Below are 21,367 nucleotides of genomic sequence, written 5' to 3' on the forward strand. Positions count from 1 at the left end.
ACTTTCTATTCATAGCATGATGAACAGAAAGTGGGAAAAACACATTTACACGCTGTTTACACTGTTCAGCTGCGTCACCTTCTGTATAGAAGAGTGCATGTTGTTTACACTTCCGGCCTGTAGGTGGCGAGAGAGTCTGCCTTGTATTATTTCGCTACTCACGTGATAGGAGAAGAAGAAACGTTGACTTCCTGAAGCGAACTAAAACGAAGGTAAGTTAAGGTTATTTTTTGGCATAAACCAGAAAGTAGCAATAATGTATTTAAATAAACACCTTTGCGTTTATTTTAACGTTTTGAGCCATTATGAAATTAATGTTATAATTTAGCGTAAAGAAAATAACTTAACTTATCCCAGGGTTGAGCCCTCCTGTTGCGACAGTTTGTCGCTGGTCTGTCACCGTGTTATTTAATTCCTAAATTCAGAATTAACGTTCACCTTGAATCATAAACGCATCTTAAAATCCCGTTTTTGGCGCGTGCAGAGGCCACTGCCATAGTCTGATACTGACATGTCACGTGTGAAGAAGTTAAGTCGGAAGAGTGACGTTTAAATAATTAGCCATGACCAAAAGTCAAATTAGGCCATTAATGCTAGCTAAAGCTGCTTTTGTTAACGTGATCTGTCAGTCAGACTGGAGGACATATTCAGCCTCAGTTTAAAACGTGCATACATGAGACATACGATGAAGGTAAACGCACTTCATCTCCAGAGCGAGCCAGAGACTTACAAGCGTCTAACTTTTCATTTTAGCTTCCCAATACAGCATTTTAATGATGAAATGAGGAAGTAAAATGACTGTAACGTTAACCTATGGGTAATAAAGCCTTGTTTGGCCTTCAGACCTAAAGCTAGGTTATTACAGTGTTTACCAACCTGGGAGTAACATTTGAAATTGTAATTTAATTTATTTTGAAAGGACATTTCTGTTAGCTTGAATGTAATGTGTTTGTTGCAAGTTAAATGCAGTATTGTAACGTAGTGCAGAAATAGACTGAATAAGCGTCTATCAGTAGAAACCTGAAAATCTGGTTTGGTGTAAAGTTCCTTTATTATACACACTCTGATGGAGAATTTGAGAACTGATATATTGTATTTTCCCATGTTCTTCTGCAGGTACAGGCAGGTTACCTCCCCGAGACCATCCCTGGGAAAACAAAAAAGGATCTCTGTATGTGCTCGTCGTGTTAGTTGTTTGCTGATCCCTTCTATGACATGATGGACGACAGTGAACTGGAGGCGATGCCCACGCCGTCAGGCTCTTCCCTCGGAGATGCAGTGTCCGGCAGAGGACAGAGTGTGTCTGATGAAGGCGACGATCTCTACTACATCCCTGAGAGAAGACCCTCTCTGGACCTGGGGCCGAGTCCAATGGATACCAGCCACTGGTAGGGAGATTTTTACAAGCCCTAATGGCCCTCTCTCTCACTGTAGGGTAGTCATTCTTGGTAGTATTTTTTTATGTAGAGTAGTGAAGCAACTACCCATATAATATCATTTGCTTTCTGCAGATGGTACAGTACAACGTGAAACAGATATTTCTTACACCTTATGATGTGTAACAACAAGGGGTGTGTGGCAGCTCAGCAGTTAAATATAGGGGTAATATACCTGAAGTTAATGTGATAAATGTATCTACTCTCTTTTTTTAGGCAGTATGTGGACCAGGCCTCTTCTCCAGCTCTGGGGTACAGATCAATGACAAGTGAGGACAACTCCATCCTCATGAGTGACGAAGATGGATCCCCCACAAGGTACAAACAAGATGCTTAAATCAGTCTATAAATGATTGCATTCATTCCTGCTTGTAGTAGTTTCAATATACCGCACCTTGTTGTTACTTTTATTTTAAAGTTGGAAAACTGCAATCAATCTTGTAGTTAAATTGAAAATAGTTCAAGCCCTCTTGTCATCCTTCCTTGTTTTAGGGTTCAGCTGAACAGAGCAGAGTCATTCTCTAGCTGCTACTCATTGGACAGTGACGATTGTGAAAAGATGATCCCCAAGTAAGAAACAAACCCATGTCATGACACTTTGACATGTTAAAGTGTTTGATTACACACTGAACTGACAGTAAAAAGTGTTTAAATCTCTCCACTGCACACTAGGCTTAAATGCAAAGATGATACCGTCTCAGAGCTTCCTGTCACACCTGAGTTAATCCAAGACCCAAATGAGATTAGGCATCCTTCCCTGACGGTGGCGTTCACATTCAAGGTTAGTTTGCTTTGTCCTTTTGTCTTCATCAGTTTTAAAGAAATCATATAGATGATATCCTCTTGTTGAAAACGGCAGCATTGAATTGAAATCCTTTCTTTGGAATCAGGCTATTTCTAAAACCCTTGGGAAGCTGTCTGAGGGAGACATCATGTACTTCAAGATGCTGCTGTGGAAGCGTTACTCACAGTCATTCAACACTCATCCCCAAGGCTTGGACATGGTGGACCTTGTGGACCGCTTGCTCGAGTGTTTCAACCTGGAGTTATCTTTGCAGATCACCAAAACCCTTCTTAAGGACATTGGACAAACAAAGATGATTGATTACCTCCAGACTTTGTGCATCAAAAGTAAGTAGGCTCTTGTACGTCTGAATGTCTGATTATTTAATCTCAAACAAAAGGGATTGATATATTTACACAAGGCAAAGGAGATAATAATCAAAGTGTGTTTGGAAGAAAAGAGAGAATCTTACATATTGAGATGCACATTTTCTTTTTTCCAGACGAAGTACGTCATGATTTATGCGAGACTCTGAAGAAGAAATTCGGCGAAGTGTGTGAGGATTCTGCCATGCAGGGAGAGAGGAGACCCTTTGAGGATGTCTTTACCGATCTTTACATAACCTCAACATGTGACAATGGCCCAAATATTGAACATGAGGTCATGACCATAGAAAAGCTCGACAGCAACCATAAAGGAGAGAAACTGCTTTCTACCAAGGATATTTTTAGCGCTGAAAGGCTGAAGCACAAACACTTTAAGTTTATGCTGATCACAGGAGTGGCAGGGTCAGGGAAGTCTATGGCAGTCAGAAGGTTAGTCCTCGATTGGATTGAAGAGAAGTCCCACCTGCACGTGTCCTTCTTGTTTCCTTTGTCGTTCAGAGAACTCAAACAGTTTGAGAACTCTAAGATCTCCGTGGTGGAAATATTACAAATACTCTACCCAGCAACCAAGAAACTGAGGGATGAAGATTACAGTTGCGACGACGGCAAAATAATGTTTATCTTTGACGGTCTGGATGAGTACAACGGGGAGCTCGACTTTCAAAACACTTCCATTCTCAGGGACCTCAAAGATCCCACCACCCTGAACGTCATTGTGGTCAACCTCCTCAGAGAGCGGCTGCTCTTCCGCAGCCTGTTGCTGGTCTTTTCTCGGTCGCAGGTAAAGCGCTGCATCCCTTATGATACGCACTACGATGAGATAGACGTGCGCGGTTTCCTCGACCCTCAAAAGGACGAGTACTTTCAGAAGAGGTTTACGGACCCGGATCAAGCAGCTCGAGTTATTGCGTACATCAACTACTCCAAAACCCTCCGCATCATGTGCCACCTGCCCTTGTTCTGCTCACTGGTGGCAGATGAGTTCCAGCACATCTTTAGGGAGCAGGCGACGCGGGCAGAGCCGCCCAGAAACATCGCCTACATGTACACCAAGCTGCTGCTTGCACTCATCCGACAGCATCGCGCATTTAGGGCTCCAAATCGTAGCCTAAACAAAGAGAGGGACTTCCTCATGAAAGTTGGAAAGTTGGCCTTCAACATGCTGGAACAAGGCCAGTTCAAGATCTCAAAGTACGACTGGGAGGAGGTTGGAGTCAATGACGAGGAGGTGGTGATTAACAGTGGCCTCTGCACACAGTACATCACGAGTCCAGTTGTTTTATGTCAGGAGAAATTCATCAGCTTTATCCACCCTACCATGCAAGAGTACCTGGCTGCCCTTTATGTGTTTCTCTCCTTTACGAACCAGGGGAAGAACATTTTTGAGCAGCAGCTGAAAGACCGGTTCAAGGGGATATTCAAGGGCCACACGGCGATAGAGCTGTACAAGAGCGCAGTGGACAGCAGCCTGCGATACGACGATGGGAAATTTGACATTTTCTTGCGTTTCCTGCTTGGAATGGGTCTCAAGACCAACCTGGGACTCCTCCAGCCGTTCTGCACATCTACTGTCAAGTGGCCAACGCTCGTTGAAGACGCTACTGCGCTCATCGAGAAGAGGATCAGAGAAAATCCCGGCAGGAACGGCAACTTGAAGCGCTGCCTAGAAGAGCTGAAGTCGTGAGCCTCAGAGAAAGCATCCATTTGAGACGACTACTTTAAACACTGATCAATGTGCAAAATTAAATTTTGATACAAAATAACTATCGAGGCTTCCACTGAATTCCAGATGAAGGAAAACTGTTTGACATGTGCCTGACGGAGAAACACGTCTCTCTCCTATTCAACCAACACATACACTAATGGAGCTAATCACTTCTTAAGTTACGCTGATGTACCAAAGCCGTGGAGACAGAATCTTTCAAGAAAATGCAGATTCAATGTGTGTTCATATGATTTAAAGATAATAAGAGGCCTTATTTTGTGAGTTCAATTTTCTTCCTGTTTTTATACAATCAAATATGTTTTGTGGTCATTATTCATTTTTGCTTGTTGCCAGCTTTTGCTTGATAGTTTTTTGACATTGTGTATAACGCAGTATATTCACATTGAAGAGCTGAGAATCCTACATAGCTAAAAAGTATCAGTGCTCTAATTTCTCTCATCACTGAAAGTACTGGTTGATGATAACCATTGGAAAACAACTAACAATAAATCTTAAGGGAAACAACCACAGGATTCCATCAAACTTTGTGTCATTATGGAGTATATTTGTATATGTTTCAAAAGTTTACACATTTAAGACAACAGACACTGGAATGATACACAAACAGTAAATACTCTAGAAATATAACGTTCTATTATAATGTTCTATATTCTTTAGTCGGCGTCATCTAAAAGACATTAATTTAGGGTGCATTCAGTTCCACATCAAATGCTGCCTCTGGACGTTGTTTCCTTGAATAAGGAGGACTATCCTCAAAATGTTGCGTCAAATTTATATTAGGAGAATATTTGTTTGCTTTCACCTTAAAAGTTCTTCCTTCCCAGAGGATCACAATGAGTCACTTTCGGCATCATTGATGGGAAACCATCAGAAAAAACGACTTACTACTCTGGAACCAAATGCACCTCAAGTTTTGTACATTTCTTCATTTGATTGGCACAGTTCTCCCATCAAACAGTATAACAATAGTACATTCACAGATACATTTGATTCTTGTAAAATATGAGTTAATTGGCAAGTGAAACGTGGCACAGAGCATTCCATAATTCAATGTTTTCTCCTTTTTCCTCTTGCCACTAACATTATGTTCTTTTGGGCCATTCCGGCGGCATTCGTCACAACACAGGTGAAGGTGGATTTGAGGTCCTCCGGCGTGACATTCTTCAACATCAAACTCCTCTGTAGGATCGCACCATTATCCAAAGTCGATCTAAAACAAACACGGGTCGTCACAGCTCAGCTGCAGGTTGGTTCCAGGATGTCACATCAATCATTACTTTGAAGACAATACACTCTAGCTTGGCTGCTAACAAATTGTGTGTTGATAAATGCACTTGAATGGCTGAAAACTGTATGCTCTGTTAGGGTGATTGCCATTAAAGTAAAAACTCTTAATACTCACTCCTCTGATTCTAATATTCTGCCACTGCTGAGCAGGTCTTCAGGGAAAGTGCCGTTGACGAGCCAGTAGATGAGCGTCACATCCTTACAGTTTGTAAACGCTTCACAGTGAAGAAACAGTTGCTCACCTGTGAGTCAGAATACATCCAGACCCATCACACACAAAGAGCTTCACTAAATAATACCCAATAATTGATTCTGTCAGCTGGAAATACCAAAACACTTGGTGGTCATGTGCACAAGTGTTACCTGGATGAGCTTTTACTTTGATGCGATGTGGCCCGATGATCTTTGGAGATTCATCCTGAGGCACTGAAGAGCAAATTTAGGTTAGCAAAAAAACATTACATTAAAATAAATCATCACCCACAAAATATACTGTACCTGGAAATCCATCTGCAAGCAGCAGACACAGATATCCCAAAGCTGATGCAGAGATACAACATATTCACAACCAATCCCACAATACAGTGAAAATGACTGATGTTTGGTATTACCGAGTATTATTACCTTTGACAACAGAAGACAGCTTCATATCGACTCCTCCAGTGAGAGCTTTCTGCCGTTGACTGCTGTTTGAAACTACTATATATACACACACAAACATAACTCACTTCCCTACGCCCACTCAAACACAATGCATGGGCATTTAGTACATGGGGGTTTCCTCAAAACCAGTACGTACATGTTTGTTGACACACACTGGTTACTTAAATCAAAATGCTGACTAATTTATAGCTCTCGGTCTTGTGATTCAAATTCTCTCTCCCTCTATATATTCATACATGTCATTCAGTGGACAGCAACATGGCTTTAAGTGTTGGAAAAATAATAATAGGATGCAAAGACAGCTACAGACGATCTAAACCATGTGACATTTATTAACTTGGTCAAAACAGACAAAACAAAATGATCATGTTAGCCTTGTTGTACACAGTCCCTTTTCTGTTTGAGTTGGTGGTCCAACTGAAAGAGTTGGCATGTACTGTGACCAGTACCTGCACACAAAAAAAAAATACAACCACCTTCCAGCATCTTTGGACAGTTAGAAAAATACACGTATAAAGAGGCCTTGGCTTGAACAGATCACATGAAAATAAGACTGGAATCTTCAACACTCACTGAGTTAAAGGATCATTCTACAATGTTTTTGTTTACTTTCCTCTTCTAATTTGTAGTTTGAACAGTCAATAGTTTTAGTTAAGTTACTAACTGGTATCATAGCTTTGGTTTGTGCTTCCTGGTTCGCCCCAATTTCAGAACAGTTTGTTCACCAATATTTAATAAAATCTATTTTTGTACTTACCTCTAGTGGTATTTAGCCAATGCAGATAGTTTGGGTTTTAGAAGCCAGGCTTTGGGACATCTCTGAGATTTCTGCTGCCACCACAATATAACAATGTTATAAAACAGCAACGTGTCACTCCAGGCATCTAGAATAATCTACAGAACACAAAGGTTTTACAGGAACCATTTCTTTTGTAGAAAGTAGTTCCTAAGAAAAAAGCTGGCACCAAAAACCCAGGACTATCAACAAGGCAAGATACAACCACAGGTGAGATTTCTTTTCTTTTTTTTGTGGACTTAATTTAAATACAAACATCGAACTGTGGGAATGAAAACAGAAGAGCTTGTTTGGACAGTGACATTCCTCCACTCACAGAAACTTAGTGACACATATTGTACAAGAGTCAAGGGTCAAAGTAAATCTGACCGGTTTGGTATAGAAGTGTCCATGAAGACAGTGAGGTCATTTTGAAATCCTGTAACAGTTCCTTTTTATCAACTACCGTATGAGGAATTCTCTGTTCAACTACAAATAGCACTTTTTTTTCCCACGATGACGGTGCCTCCTGTGACACGATGCATGACTGTCGGCGCTTAAGAAACTGATGTCACTTGAGTCCGTATGAGTGATTACATAAAACATGCAGCGGCAACATGTCTCCCATCTGTGGACACTGTAAATGTACTTTGGAGGCCCAGGGAGCAATTACTTGTGTTGATTTCCATTCAATCTTTATTACTCGTGTGCGAGTTATCAGACATGAGGATGAAAATCTCCAGCACAATCCTTGAACTAATAATTAACAAACACTTAAGACATAAATCAGTAAAAAGCACCTCTCTAATGATTTTTAGAACCACTTTACGGGGCCATAAGTTGCACAAACCAATCAAGGTGTAACGCTGTGTGAAGCAAATCCTGGGAAATTGATAAGACATCCAAATTCAGGTTACCAATAAAATTCAAATGAACTGTAAATACAGAGAGTATGTGCCTATAAATATATACAAAAAGTATAGACACTTTTAATTGGTGTTTTAGTTCGATGTTAGGCCCTCAGTCTTTTGAGCCAGTGCATATCGTCTCCGTATGGGGTGTGTGTCCATTTTCCGACAGTCGCAGGTCACTCCAGACCCAGGACGTAGTTGATGCCTTGCACAAATCCAATAATAACAGGCTGCCAGGCCACCAAGTACCGAAGCCAGTCTAAAAGTTGTCCATACATGACATGTGGCCTCTCCCAACTAAAACAAAATGGGTTAAGGAATCAACAGCAATCAATACTGGTTAATAAATGGACGCCAATATAAAGCCTTAATAACATGCAACTGATGGCACAAGGCCAAGAGGAGGTAGAAGCCACTTTCACTTTCTGGGCATTTATTATACAGAGTTGCACAGTTTAAACTGAGCCACAAAAAGGAACAGGAACTTGGTGTACAACCTATAAATGTTTCATATCTCGTTCCAACTAGTCTACAATGATCTGCTTAAAAAAACCCACCTAAACTTCGCTGGGGAAAATTCCCTCCTGTTACAAGAAAGAAGTCTTTCTCCTGTAACTTGGCATGACTAGGTTTCCTGAACGCTGGCCCAATTTAAATTAGTTCTATCCTCTATCCAGTCTATATGTTCACATTACTATATGTGATTTCTAAAATTACAACAATTAACTCAGGAATCGTTTAAGATACTCACAAAAACAAAACAAAACGTGAGATAATGCAGCATATAAACAAGATAAAATGATTAAAAAGGATACGGGTTACTGAACATCCTCTTCAGATCCACCTTCTCTTTGCAGTACGGGCACATCTGCTTCTTTCCGACGATACACCATCCCCTTATGCAAAACTCATGGAACCTGGATGTGGAGTTAAGGCTCGACACTGTATTGTAGAGCATCAGTTCAAATACTGGCTTAAATGATGCTTTGAAAACACTCACTTTTGGCAGCACTTGAAAAATGAAAATGTATTAATATAGTAGCCATTTTACATCAACCTGTTTGATCATTAATATGCAGATATATATATATATATATATATATATATATATATATATATATGTTTATTTATTATTATTTTTTCTGTAAAATGTAATTTTTTGTATAGTATTTTATTATATGTTATATTATTAGTAAGTTGTTTTCTGGAGCTATGCACAAAAGCATTTCACTAAACCTACTGAGCATGTTAAGCATGTGAAAAATAAACAGGATTTGAAATTCAACTTTCATGAAATGACTTAAATCCAACAATTGTGAATTTATGTCAATATTTGAGGGATATAAAAAATACTTAATACACTGGCCGATATCTGTTTTTAACAGTATTACAATGTTGGATTTGATAGGAACAGTAAATATCAGATAACAGCTCATTTTTAACAGTTAACTTACATAGGAAGTTCAATTATTAAGAATAACTTCAACAATCTACACAAAAATAACTGCGAAATGACCAACCTGCAGCCTACAATAATCTACTGAAATATTTTTTGCCTATAAGCCTTTAACTGGCAAATCAGCCAATTATATCAGCAGTTACTAGTAATTCTCTATGCTAATCTGTAAACGGTTGCGTGTTATTTACAGTGGACACGGCCAGCAGGAGACTACCATGGGGAAGTGATACAAATTTAGATGAACAGGCTGTCATAACATCAACAGTCTGACATAAAGGTCAAGTTAGATAACTCAGCCAATTCCCCTTTAAGCAGCTATTTAAGTACACAATATAGTTCCAACACAAACGAACAAAGATGACTACGCCTTTTATAGACGTGAAATACTCCATCGTTCAGCTCTACTTCTCTTTCGCTGATAAAAAAAAAGATAGCATCATAAAAATACGTCTACATCCCACAGGGAAGGATACACATGGTTGCAGGATAACCTGTACGTGTTCTCTATAATCCCCTCCTCACTAACATCGACAAGGATGGGCTGACCGCACACTGCACAGATATTGTCAGAGAGGTGCTTGGTTGGCATGCCAGATGCACTGTAATACTGAAACAACAAAAAAAGAGGTATCAATCTAAATTACATCTTATTTTACAGCAGTTCCCTCTAAAGAAACAGTGTCTGCAATCTGTCTACTTACCCCAACAGTTGAAGCCATGAAGTCTGCACACATCTCTGCAAAGTCCCTTCCCAGGACCCCGTAGTACAGACCGTAGAATAGTAGTGAAACGCCAAAGTCCATCGCATCCTCTGGTTTTATCCTGGACAGAGAAGGCACTGTATGAAGGGATCCTGCCTCAGGTGATGTCTGTTTTATATTTTCAGTGTATAGTAAAAAAATTACCTTTTTGGAAGAGAACATTAATTTGCTTTAAATTCTAGTCTGTTGGATTAAAGCTAAAATATTTGGTATCAATCAAAACACCCGTTTACATATTTGTCTGTGCATAGAAAAGCTAAAACAAAAAAAATCTGTTTTAATGATCAGCTGTTGCAGGAAATCGAGAAATCTAAATGCAAGGAAGTATTCAGGTTAGGTGGCATTTCCAGATAGGAAATGGGAAATTGTTGGACCATCGAATAGGAAGCGTTTCGCTACTTTCCTGTTCGTCCATTTTGGATTATGATCAGGAAAAGTCCTCATATTGAATTAACAACTGTGAAACATTGTGCATATGTAGCTCTTCATTTAGTTTGAAAACTGTTAATATAGAATCAGTTTTTAACAAATTAGAAAGTGCAGCTTCACTAAACTAATGTAACTAAAATAGATTTTGTTAGTTTCTTTGTCAAGAAATGAATGACCGCCCTGTAGCTACATGACCTGTAAACATAGCCCTGTGTTCATCCAGAGGCTTTAGTGAGAGGACTACCATATTAGGCTTTTTTTTTTAACACTTCCTGTGTCAGCAGAAAACGTAAAGCTCTTTCTAATTCCTCTGACCATTAGGAACAAAGAAAAGAGACATTTGTCATTTCCTTGTCTAAAGGGAAGTTTCTATGATATCTACGCATGTTTGTATGTCATTGAGAATGACAGCATGTTACAGTGACTATGTATTTTAAACTTATCGTACTTTACTTCTCATACAACCAGTTTACCTTTAAACACGTACACCTAAACTCAGCTTTTATGTAAACACCATGAAACAGGCAGTTAAAGAGTGTCATTTCTTCTTTTTAGTCAAATTCTATCATCCTGGTACGTGCTGGATCATAGCAGTGCTTTTGTGCTTGAAAAGACAATACTTTAAAATTCAAATGAAGAATGAAACGAGTAAAGCACCTATAAATTAGGGATTCAGATAAACGGTGGATGTTGCAGGAGCAGTGATCATCAAAAGGGATATTAAAGATAAGTAATACATGTGGAAGGAGACCAGGAAGAAACTGAACTTTATACATCTAAAACAGCAAGATGGAAAATATGACTACTCCTGTCAGCAGCAGCCTGCAGTTTTGAAGGGTTTTATTTCCAATGGTGTAAGTCAATATCCACAGAAATGTTTGGTTATGGTTCATTTAGCACCAGTGAAATAACATGGAACGAACAATACATACCTGAATATTAGGTTTATACCAAAAAGTGTAAACATGACGACACTATAGCCAACTATTCCCGTGGCATAGCTGATCTTGTAGAGGAGGAGGAACCACTTATACACCAACCTACAGTCACCAAAGAGAAGGAATATGTGAATAGTGTGTCGGAGTGTATCATGGACAGTTCAATCCACAGTCATGGAGAGGCAGACCTCTTCATTTACAGCTCTGGATGATGTGTAAACGACGGTTATACCTCGGCGTGGTGCAGGCTAGCGGCTTGCGAGTGGCACGGAAAGAGATGTACGCTGTGATGACAGAGAAGATAAACCACGTGGTCAGGAACCTCCACCAGTGCAGTTTGGTAGTAAAGTAGAGAGGAACTACCCACATCTGGAACAGAGTCACCAGCTACAAGACAACAGAGCACACACACGTTTAGTTAACAGCTGTTCACAAACACAACATTGGTGGGCTTCAGAGCGCCATCGTGTGGTCTGCGGCGGTACTGCCAAATGGTTTGATTAAATAAAAAAAATAAAATGTGGGGTAATTAACAAGGCTCAAACGCTTTAATAAACACAAAGCAGTATTTCAATGAACAGTTACATTTGAATATCCCCATGCCAATCAGACAATTAATTTTTGGAAGAAGATCCTCGGAAATGTTTAAACAATCACAAGTGGGCACTATTGACACCATTTCATATTTGGATGGATTGGGACAAGAAGGAAAATACCATATTCACCCTGAATTGAGGAAATGAGTATTGATATCCATTTATACGATTCACACCATGTGTTGACTCATGGACAGAAAAAAAACGTATCCCCCCTCAATTATGCATCTTCACATGATTTCCAAACTTCACATACTAATCTCAAACAAGTGGATTTATGTGTCTTACATTGTATGACTTTGGATGTCTCTGTTTCCATTGCACAAGGACTAGCTGTGCGACGACAAGTGTGACGATGAGGATCAGCACCATCTCTGCGTGCATGGCCTCATGACCTTTGTGTTTGGCATGCATTCTTGCATGCTCCACCCTGTGGAAACAGAAGAACATACTCAACTAATGTTACGTATCTAGGAGCAGTTTTTTTTCTTTTCTTACAACAATGCAGGATGGGCGTGCCCTTAGAGTGTACTGTACAGCGTTGCATTGGTAATCTGAACTGGTTGAAACATGTGAACTTTAATACTTGTCTAACAGTTCTCGATTGGGATATATATAGTTATTTTCTTTACCAAAAACCTTGTGTATTAGCAAATGAAAATGCCTGCAAATGTTACTCTGCAAAAACTGAATTTTGTTGTACAGATTAGTCGTCCTTCTATCCAAGTGCATCAAAATAATCATATTATAATATGTTACAAAAATCAATGCATTATCCATTAAAAGTGTGGCAAAGATACGAACCTCCACTTCTCTTCTGGTGAAAGCTTGGACACATCAAACTAAAGAAATGAAATGAGACAAAATAATGACCATTACAACACAGAAATAATAATATAATAACAACAAACCACTGTGTCGAGCATCACCTCTCGCCCAATGTTAAACCCCTATTTCTTACATTGCTTACCAATCAGACAACATATGAAATAACTATTTGAAGAAGCGATACAAGATGGGTGTGCGTCACACAACCCTCCCAAATATCTATATTTAACAGTTAAGTTATCAGAACTCGCCACGGGCATTTAGCAGGTCAGTCCCTCCCAAGTCCTTGGGCTTGTTTAGCTACTTTAACCTGAATGAAATGAACAGCTGCCAGTCCTAACCGATCCAACGTTCTCTAGTTATTAAAGCTGCCTATCTGCCAAAAACAGGCAGATGAATGCAGGCTGGCAGCGACTACACTAACAGGTATCCAGCTACGGGTTCACAACTATTTTTTATTCAAACCACACATCCTGCTGCTAAGTGCGAGGCACTTTCCTGCTTGAGGCATCATTTGCAGATATGCTGCACATTAGGTAACTACACCTACTCATGACCGACTGCAACAACTTTTAACTCGTTTTAGTTCCATTTGTGGAGTTTATTTTACACTGTGAGCTCCTGCACTGACTTCAGTTTAACATCCAGGTTTGATTTGACCAGAAGATTGAAACCCTACAGAGGGTGGTTTGGTGTCCTCCCCTGTCTTGACACTGATACACCTCTTGGCCCTTAGCACAGACACGGCACCACGTGACCCTTGACCCTGTCAGCCACATCAGCTATATTTGTGGAGTTCATTTCAGAGCGTAGCAGTGAATATACAGGTGTGAAAAAAGGTTGAAATAAATGCTAACTTTATTTTCAAACAAGAGCACCTGAGCTACTTTTACCAGATTAAAGCAACGAAGTTAAATTACAGGATTTGAACGTTAGCCGGCTAGCTAGCTTCGGATAGCTAATGCTCTCGGGGCGTTTCTCGCTTGCACTGCTGTTTTTGTCTAACAAAGCACATTCAGTTACGTACAATGGACAACACATTTATATCTAGACCCCATGCATCTGCTTGGTTACAGATCGCTGAATAGTAGCTAGCTGCTTACGTTACGCTAAACCCGGGAATAAACCCTGCAGCTAGGACTCCAGTATTAAGTCACTGCCGTCTCTTGAATCTGTCATAATGCCTCGCTGTAGCTTATTACTCTCACCTGGTGCGGTTCATCGTGATGCTGTAAGCCATGGTCGTGATGTTGTAACCCATGGTCGTGCTCTACACCATCAACCTCCACCTCAAACACCCCGGCCATCTTCGGAGTGCTGCTTTACCGTTCCGGGCCATTAGCATTAGCAACAAACCTAAGAGGGTCACATCCGGTCTTCTTTAGGTTTTCTTTCTTCAAAATAAAACTCGTGTAGTAATAGTAAAGCTGTGACTTTCTGTATTTGTTAGTCAATGTGTCCAGTAAAGCTATAACTTGCAAGTTGTAATTAGTGTTGGATAGTCATAAATAATCTGATTTTTACATTTTTACTGTAATATATAAAACTGTACATACTTTGTTAAACAAATTAATATAAATATCAGTACAACAAGTACTACTCATTGTCTTATTTACTGTGTTTATTGTTTCATGTCATTTTCATTTTATTTTTATATTTCTTAAATGGTGCACGAAGTGCTATTAAAATTGATTATTATAGCGGCAATGGCTGTAACACCAGGTGTACTGCTTTAATACCTTCATTGAATATTACACATGAAATAATGAGTCTTGCCATTTTGCTTATATTGCAGATTATTGATACCATCTAAAATGTATTAGTGTAGTAATCATGTAAGGAGGAAATACACATTATTCTGTGAGTCAGACCTCGTTTATAACTTAAGTGACACTCATATGTGGTTGTAGGAGATTTGTATATTGCAACGCACAGCACATATGAAGCAAACCGTATCCTGCTGCTGCAATAAGGGAGGATAATTACATGCTATCAAATCTGTTGTTTTGAAATATCTAGTATCCCGCCAGATTTACCCGGAAACTGCGACCGGAAAAAGTAAATATTCCTGATTGTGATGTGATTGGTTCAAAAGTCTGGGTCTCTTCTGATTGGCTGAGCCGCTGACACACCGTCGTGTAACTGGCTCGTGGGTCGTTGGCGCCCTCCGTTTAAGATTCAACTGTGTGATTCAGCTGTGCATTCAAGCTGCTACAACAACTCTATACCACAGCCGTTTTATTTGTTTGGAGGCTGAGAAGATAACATTAACAGCTGCTGTCTGAGGAAACCAGCTGCTTCGTTGCCAACATGCATGTCATTAAGCGAGGTATAGTAGCTTCACATTTTAGGTAGTGTAACTTTGTTGTGGATAGTCTCGAGTAAATGCATTGTTACGGTGCCGGGGATGTCGAGGTCCTGAAAAATCTTTTTTTAAGATGCAATACATGTTAATACTCCAAAGAAATACTACACGTACTACTGTCATCAGCTCAGTTTCTGTCATGTTAAAGAGTGTTTTTATGTTTCTTTGTGAGGTGTGTTTCCGTCCAGACACCAAACAAAGACTTGAGCTATGAGAGGACAAAAGCTGCCAGTTTATCTTTCTTACTTTACAGGTTGGCTGCCAGCCTTTATTTTCAATAACGTTTGGCATATACGTATATATATATTTTTTAAATAGAATCAATACCGTCACAGCCGAAACTTTAAATTGAATATCATTTTCATTGCTCTCTAGCCTTTGATGTTCACCCCCCCCCCCTTTTTTTATAGTAAAGGCATTGAAAACTTTCCTCTTTAATGAATGTGTAAGTAGAGTATTTTTATAATCTTGTTTGGCATGTCTGGTATTGGCGCGAAATAGCGACGTCTTGCTGTCAATAATAACTGGTTAGACAGGTGTTGAGCGCGCGCTTCATCTGAGATAATTGATCAGGAGAGGGGATCCATACAACAGCTAGGGTGCGGATATCTTTTGAGTTTGCCACAGTTATATATTCACCAACTATCTTAAGAAATTGACTGAATAAGTTTCAATAATAACAAATAATGTTTGTTTTTTTGTATTTCAGATGGACGCCAGGAGGGAGTTACTTTTGATAAAATCACATCTCGCATTCAGAAGCTTTGCTATGGACTCAACTCTGACTTTGTGGACCCCGTGAGTTCAAACCCCTATAAATATATACCATCAACGTTAAAAAAGAAAAGAAACATCAAGTAAAGTAGAGTCACTCAGTGATATTTTACCACATGCCCTTTTCTCTGTTTCTGCAGACCCAGATTACAATGAAGGTGATCCAGGGTCTGTACAGTGGAGTCACCACTGTGGAGCTGGACACTCTGGCAGCAGAGACCACTGCCACTCTCACCACCAAACACCCTGACTACGCACTCCTGGCTGCACGGATTGCAGTTTCCAATCTCCACAAAGAAACCAAGAAAGTATTCAGTGGTGAGTACAAGTTTGAAGTTACCATAGAAAAAACAATGCTCTGATGCAAGATGTGTGATTTTTGTGTATGTAATAAATGTGTTTATAAATAGGACTTCGCATTTAAAATAAAAAACAGCACCATTAATTTAGCCAATCTTACAGTAAATGATGATGCTGCACATTGTGGTATGGCGTTTCCCTCTTTACGAGAAACCCTGACACGATTGATTGTACATTGTTTAAGTGTTTAAATTATGAGTACTGATATTCTGGTATTGGGTACTCTTTTCTCTTTCCTCTTGTGTAGATGTGATGGAGGACCTCTACAACTATGTGAACCCCTTAAATAAACGCCACTCGCCTATGATCTCCAAGGAGATGCGTGACGTCGTACTGGAAAACAAGGGTGTAAGTCACACTTGCTGTGGCATTTTGTTCATGTTTTTTTATTTATTTTAAGTCTTTGTAACTACGTTAAGCATTTTTTACATAATATATCCTCCTATCTTTTGCAGCGCCTCAACTCGGCCATCATTTACGACAGAGACTTCTCCTACAACTTCTTTGGCTTTAAGGTAATTTACTTCATTTTACATTCCACATCTCGAGCAGATTCTTGAATCATAAATCTAATTCAGCCCTTTTGCTCTAATAGACTCTTGAGCGGTCGTATTTGTTGAAGATTAACGGCAAAGGTGAGAGTTGATTTCCCTGTAGCTTCTTGAGAAACGTGTTTATGTGCGCAGAGACTCACTCTCAAGAAATGGTGTTTTATTTTGGATATTTGAAATTGTTTATTTGCTAAATCTCAGTTTTTTTCTGTAGTTGCTGAGAGGCCCCAGCACATGCTAATGAGAGTGGCTGTTGGGATTCATCAAGGAGACATTGATGCAGCCATTGAAACCTACAACCTGCTGTCAGAGAAGTGGTTCACCCACGCCTCCCCTACTCTGTTCAATGCTGGCACCAATAAGCCACAGCTGTCAAGGTAACGTAAGCCAAGTCGACCAAATCTCTGATGAGTTATTTTTTTCCCCTCCCTTATCTAATGTGTTTGTTTTCTTTCTGCAGTTGTTTCTTGCTAACCATGAAAGAGGACAGCATCGACGGTATTTACGACACGCTGAAGCAGTGTGCCCTCATCTCCAAGACAGCTGGAGGTATTGGATTGGCCGTTAGCTGTATCAGAGCAACGGGCAGCTATATTGCTGGGGTGAGTTAAATGCACATCACAGGATTCAAATCAAACAGATATAGAGGAGCTTTGTTTTTTTGTTGTTGTTTTTGTATTACCTACAGTGATTCTGTTTTTTTAGACTAATGGCAATTCCAACGGGCTGGTTCCTATGCTTCGAGTCTACAATAACACAGCACGTTATGTTGACCAGGGTGGCAACAAGGTAGAGATTTAGCAGCACACACTGTAATGGAGCTTGGCGTTGTTGCTCTGGAGACACCTCTGGTAGCAGGTTTCATCACTTTGCTCTCTGTGTTTGCTTGTTCAGAGACCCGGGGCCTTTGCTGTGTACCTGGAGCCGTGGCACTTTGATGTGTTCCACTTCTTGGAGTTGAAGAAGAACACCGGTAAAGAGGAGCAGAGAGCCAGAGACCTGTTCTTCGCCATGTGGATCCCTGACCTGTTTATGAAACGAGTGGAGAGCAATCAGGTGAATAGCTGAGGGAAAAACCTCCCTGACTCACATCTCACATCGGTTACAGTTTGAATGAAGCTATATGTTCTGTAATACAGTGTATGTTTTCTGGTGGCTGTGATAGTTTGAAGCTCCTTGAACATTACAGGAGGGGAAGTCTAATTGTCCCTCTACGGCTCTTGTAGGACTGGTCTCTAATGTGTCCCAGTGATTGTCCTGGGTTAGAGGAATGCTGGGGAGAGGAGTTCGAGCAGCTTTACACTCGGTAAGACCGGCACACCAAACTCTGTTTTTAACAAACGGCTCACATCTTAGGGCTGACTAACCTGTCCCATGTGTCCGGTTTGTCCTCAGGTATGAGAAGGAGGGCAGGGCTAAGCGCGTGGTGAAGGCTCAGCAGGTGTGGCACGCCATCATTGAGTCTCAGACAGAAACCGGTACGCCATACATGCTCTACAAGGACGCCTGCAACAGGAAGAGCAACCAGCAGAATCTGGGCACCATAAAATCCAGCAATCTGTGCACAGAGATCGTAGAGTACACAAGCAAAGATGAGGTGAGCAGCGGGAGACCTTGTTTCTGCAATATTCACATTAGCCATTACGTTACTTTCTAAATGCTCAATTGTTTTGTTCTTCCTTCAACTCAGGTTGCAGTGTGTAATCTGGCATCTATTGCCCTCAACATGTATGTCACCCCAGAAAGGACCTTTGACTTCAAAAAGCTTGTATCTGTCACCAAAGTCATTGTCAAGAACCTGAATAAGATTATTGACATCAACTATTACCCCGTGATTGAGGTATGCTCTCTTGTCAAGTGTTGCTTCTCTACAACCGGGTCTCATGTGCTCTGTTAACAAATAAGTTCCTCTGTCCTGCTTTACAGGCTGAGAGGTCTAACAAGCGCCACAGGCCGATTGGAATCGGTGTGCAGGGTCTGGCTGATGCCTTCATCCTCATGCGTTATCCCTTTGAAAGCTCAGAGGCCCAGTTGCTCAACATTCAGATCTTTGAGACCATTTACTACGCTGCCCTGGAGGCCAGCTGTGAGCTGGCAGCGGAGCTCGGCCCTTACGAAACCTACGCTGGCTCTCCTGTCAGCAAGGGAGTGAGTAGTTCTCACAATGTCTTCAATCCATCCTGGGATACGTTTCGTAGTTTGTGCTCAGTTTCTCACTAATTTTGTTTTTCCAGATCCTTCAGTATGACATGTGGGATAAAACCCCAACAGATCTCTGTGACTGGGAAACACTGAAGGCGAAAATTGCAAAGTAGGTCCTCCTGAATGTCTTCCTTGTTGGTAGATCTCCTGTACTGTATTTGGAGATTGCGGCTCATCCCTGCTTCCCCCTGTGTGTCCTAAGGCATGGTGTGAGGAACAGTCTGCTCTTGGCCCCAATGCCCACAGCCTCCACCGCCCAGATCCTAGGAAACAACGAGTCCATTGAGCCCTACACCAGCAACATCTACACCCGCAGGGTGCTCTCGGGAGAGTTTCAGGTCAGCACTTAATGCATTCTCTTCTTTACGTCTCAGAAGTTGTGTCCATATAGGGAAATGTTGCTGAGTGTCTTTTCTGCGTCTTTGATAGATTGTGAATCCTCACCTGCTGAAGGACCTCACAGAAAGAGGACTGTGGAGTGATGAAATGAAGAACCAGCTGATTGCTCAGAACGGGTCTATCCAGGTAAAGGATCACACTTAAAGAAACTGTGTAAGATTTAGTGGCATCTAGTAGTGAGTTCTAGATTGCAACCAACCAACCTCAGCTCACTCCCTTTCCAAGTGTGTTGGAGAACTATGGTGGTCTTCAGGTACAGAAAGGTATCTTAAGGATTCTATACTAGGCTACTAGGGTTCACTTTCATTTACATGTTCGTGCTTGTTGCACAAATGTATTGATAAATGATCAGCTTTTTACTCGCAAATATTTTATTACACTTGCAGTAACGAAGCGTAGTTGCTGTCAATTCGAGTATCCTTTAATAATTTAGCACCAGGGCCCGTTGAAGACAGAGTTTCAGCACACATCCGTACCTTCAGATAACGTAAAAACACAGAGGCTAGAGCTAGAATTAAGTTTGTCTGTTCTGTGCTGCTGTAAAAACATAGCGGGGCAGAAGATGGTAGAGTTCCTATGTAGATCTAAGCTAACAAAACAGAATTCTTAGTTTCAGGTGATTATACACTGATTAAAACATAGTTATGAGACCATAAACTCATGTTTTAAATATTTACTGAGGTAATAAATCAAGTAAGAAGTAGTGTAATTTTCTCATAGACTTCTATACAATCTGACTTATTTTTGCAACCACAGGGGTTGCCCCCTGATGGCCATTATAGAGAATGCCGGTTTAAGTCACTTCCACTTTGGCTTCACTTTTCAGAACCAGAGGTTGCAGCCTGCTGATTAAATTATTCCGTGACATCGCTCTAAATGTCACAAAAATGTTTTGGTGATCTGCAGCGTCTGACTTGTCCACACTCCACAGGATATTGAAGAGATCCCTGATGATCTGAAGCAGCTGTATAAAACTGTGTGGGAAATCTCCCAGAAGACTGTCCTCAAGATGGCAGCAGATCGTGGGGCCTACATTGACCAGAGCCAGTCCCTAAACATCCATATTGCCGAGCCAAACTATGGCAAACTGACCAGCATGCACTTCTATGGTTGGAAGTTGGTAAGTTAGGACTGAGGGACTACAGGCTTGATAGATGCTGTACTAAAGTGACAAGAAACAACGTCCTAATGCCGGTCTTCTTTTCTCTGCAGGGCCTGAAAACCGGCATGTACTACCTGCGGACGAAGCCTGCTGCCAACCCCATCCAGTTCACCCTCAACAAGGAGAAATTAAAGGACGCCCAGTCAACCAAGACCGATGAGGAGACCAAAGAGAGTAACATTGCTGCCATGGTGTGTTCCTTAGCGAACAAAGATGATTGCCTGATGTGTGGTTCCTAAGTGAAGTGTGGTTCCCTCAGATAAACTCACTTCCCCTTAATCACCAGCTTCCCCATTAACGATATATTTTAGGAAACACCATGTTCTTTTTATTTGTACATGATGTAACCACGGTTTTACATGACACGGTCTTCATATCACAAATATTTGCTGTCTTTATTTAATATTTTCACGGGTTTCATTATGAATTGTGTTGTATGCATTTTTGTATAGAATTAATAGGTGACAAAGAATTAATATTTTCCCATAGTGTTTTTTCAATACATTTTTATATGTGCGTCCTATTAATGAATTTCATGTTTGTATTTTAGATGTGTGGGAAATTAAAATTGTACA

The 21,367-nt window shown here is 40.6% G+C and overlaps 4 protein-coding genes across 4 annotated transcripts; 2 read left to right on the forward strand and 2 right to left on the reverse strand.

Annotated features, from left to right (window-relative positions):
- The first annotated feature begins 174 nt into the window (after positions 1 to 174).
- Positions 175 to 4,839, forward strand: nlrc3l1 (NLR family, CARD domain containing 3-like 1). Its single transcript, XM_068716287.1, has 7 exons — positions 175 to 212; positions 1,117 to 1,388; positions 1,653 to 1,754; positions 1,929 to 2,006; positions 2,109 to 2,217; positions 2,327 to 2,567; positions 2,723 to 4,839. The coding sequence occupies exons 2-7, from the start codon at positions 1,216 to 1,218 to the stop codon at positions 4,288 to 4,290; spliced, it is 2,271 nt and encodes a 756-aa protein (XP_068572388.1). The 5' UTR covers positions 175 to 212; positions 1,117 to 1,215; the 3' UTR covers positions 4,291 to 4,839.
- A 27-nt stretch (positions 4,840 to 4,866) lies between these two features.
- On the reverse strand, positions 4,867 to 6,357 carry LOC137876772 (interleukin-1 receptor accessory protein-like). Its single transcript, XM_068716573.1, has 5 exons — positions 6,244 to 6,357; positions 6,118 to 6,159; positions 5,983 to 6,045; positions 5,735 to 5,861; positions 4,867 to 5,542 (listed from the first exon to the last, which is right to left on the reverse strand). Exons 1-5 carry the CDS (start codon positions 6,338 to 6,340, stop codon positions 5,380 to 5,382), a joined length of 492 nt encoding a protein of 163 aa, XP_068572674.1. The 5' UTR covers positions 6,341 to 6,357; the 3' UTR covers positions 4,867 to 5,379.
- A 232-nt stretch (positions 6,358 to 6,589) lies between these two features.
- rnf121 (ring finger protein 121) lies at positions 6,590 to 14,307 on the reverse strand. The gene is made up of 9 exons (XM_068716289.1): positions 14,188 to 14,307; positions 12,956 to 12,993; positions 12,440 to 12,581; positions 11,788 to 11,942; positions 11,550 to 11,657; positions 10,129 to 10,249; positions 9,901 to 10,034; positions 8,784 to 8,885; positions 6,590 to 8,265 (listed from the first exon to the last, which is right to left on the reverse strand). The coding sequence occupies exons 1-9, from the start codon at positions 14,284 to 14,286 to the stop codon at positions 8,145 to 8,147; spliced, it is 1,020 nt and encodes a 339-aa protein (XP_068572390.1). The 5' UTR covers positions 14,287 to 14,307; the 3' UTR covers positions 6,590 to 8,144.
- An 879-nt stretch (positions 14,308 to 15,186) lies between these two features.
- Positions 15,187 to 21,360, forward strand: LOC137876773 (ribonucleoside-diphosphate reductase large subunit-like). Its single transcript, XM_068716575.1, has 19 exons — positions 15,187 to 15,308; positions 16,054 to 16,142; positions 16,259 to 16,436; positions 16,726 to 16,826; positions 16,934 to 16,993; positions 17,074 to 17,113; positions 17,244 to 17,406; positions 17,490 to 17,631; positions 17,735 to 17,818; positions 17,924 to 18,085; positions 18,256 to 18,335; positions 18,425 to 18,626; positions 18,720 to 18,869; positions 18,956 to 19,177; positions 19,264 to 19,340; positions 19,434 to 19,569; positions 19,661 to 19,756; positions 20,562 to 20,750; positions 20,843 to 21,360. Exons 1-19 carry the CDS (start codon positions 15,290 to 15,292, stop codon positions 21,029 to 21,031), a joined length of 2,379 nt encoding a protein of 792 aa, XP_068572676.1. The 5' UTR covers positions 15,187 to 15,289; the 3' UTR covers positions 21,032 to 21,360.
- Positions 21,361 to 21,367: the final 7 nt, after the last annotated feature.

Source organism: Cebidichthys violaceus, unplaced genomic scaffold, assembly GCF_023349555.1.
Source record: "Cebidichthys violaceus isolate CVI_PGR_0920_01 unplaced genomic scaffold, fCebVio1.0.p SCAF_20, whole genome shotgun sequence".
Taxonomy (NCBI): domain Eukaryota; kingdom Metazoa; phylum Chordata; class Actinopteri; order Perciformes; family Stichaeidae; genus Cebidichthys; species Cebidichthys violaceus.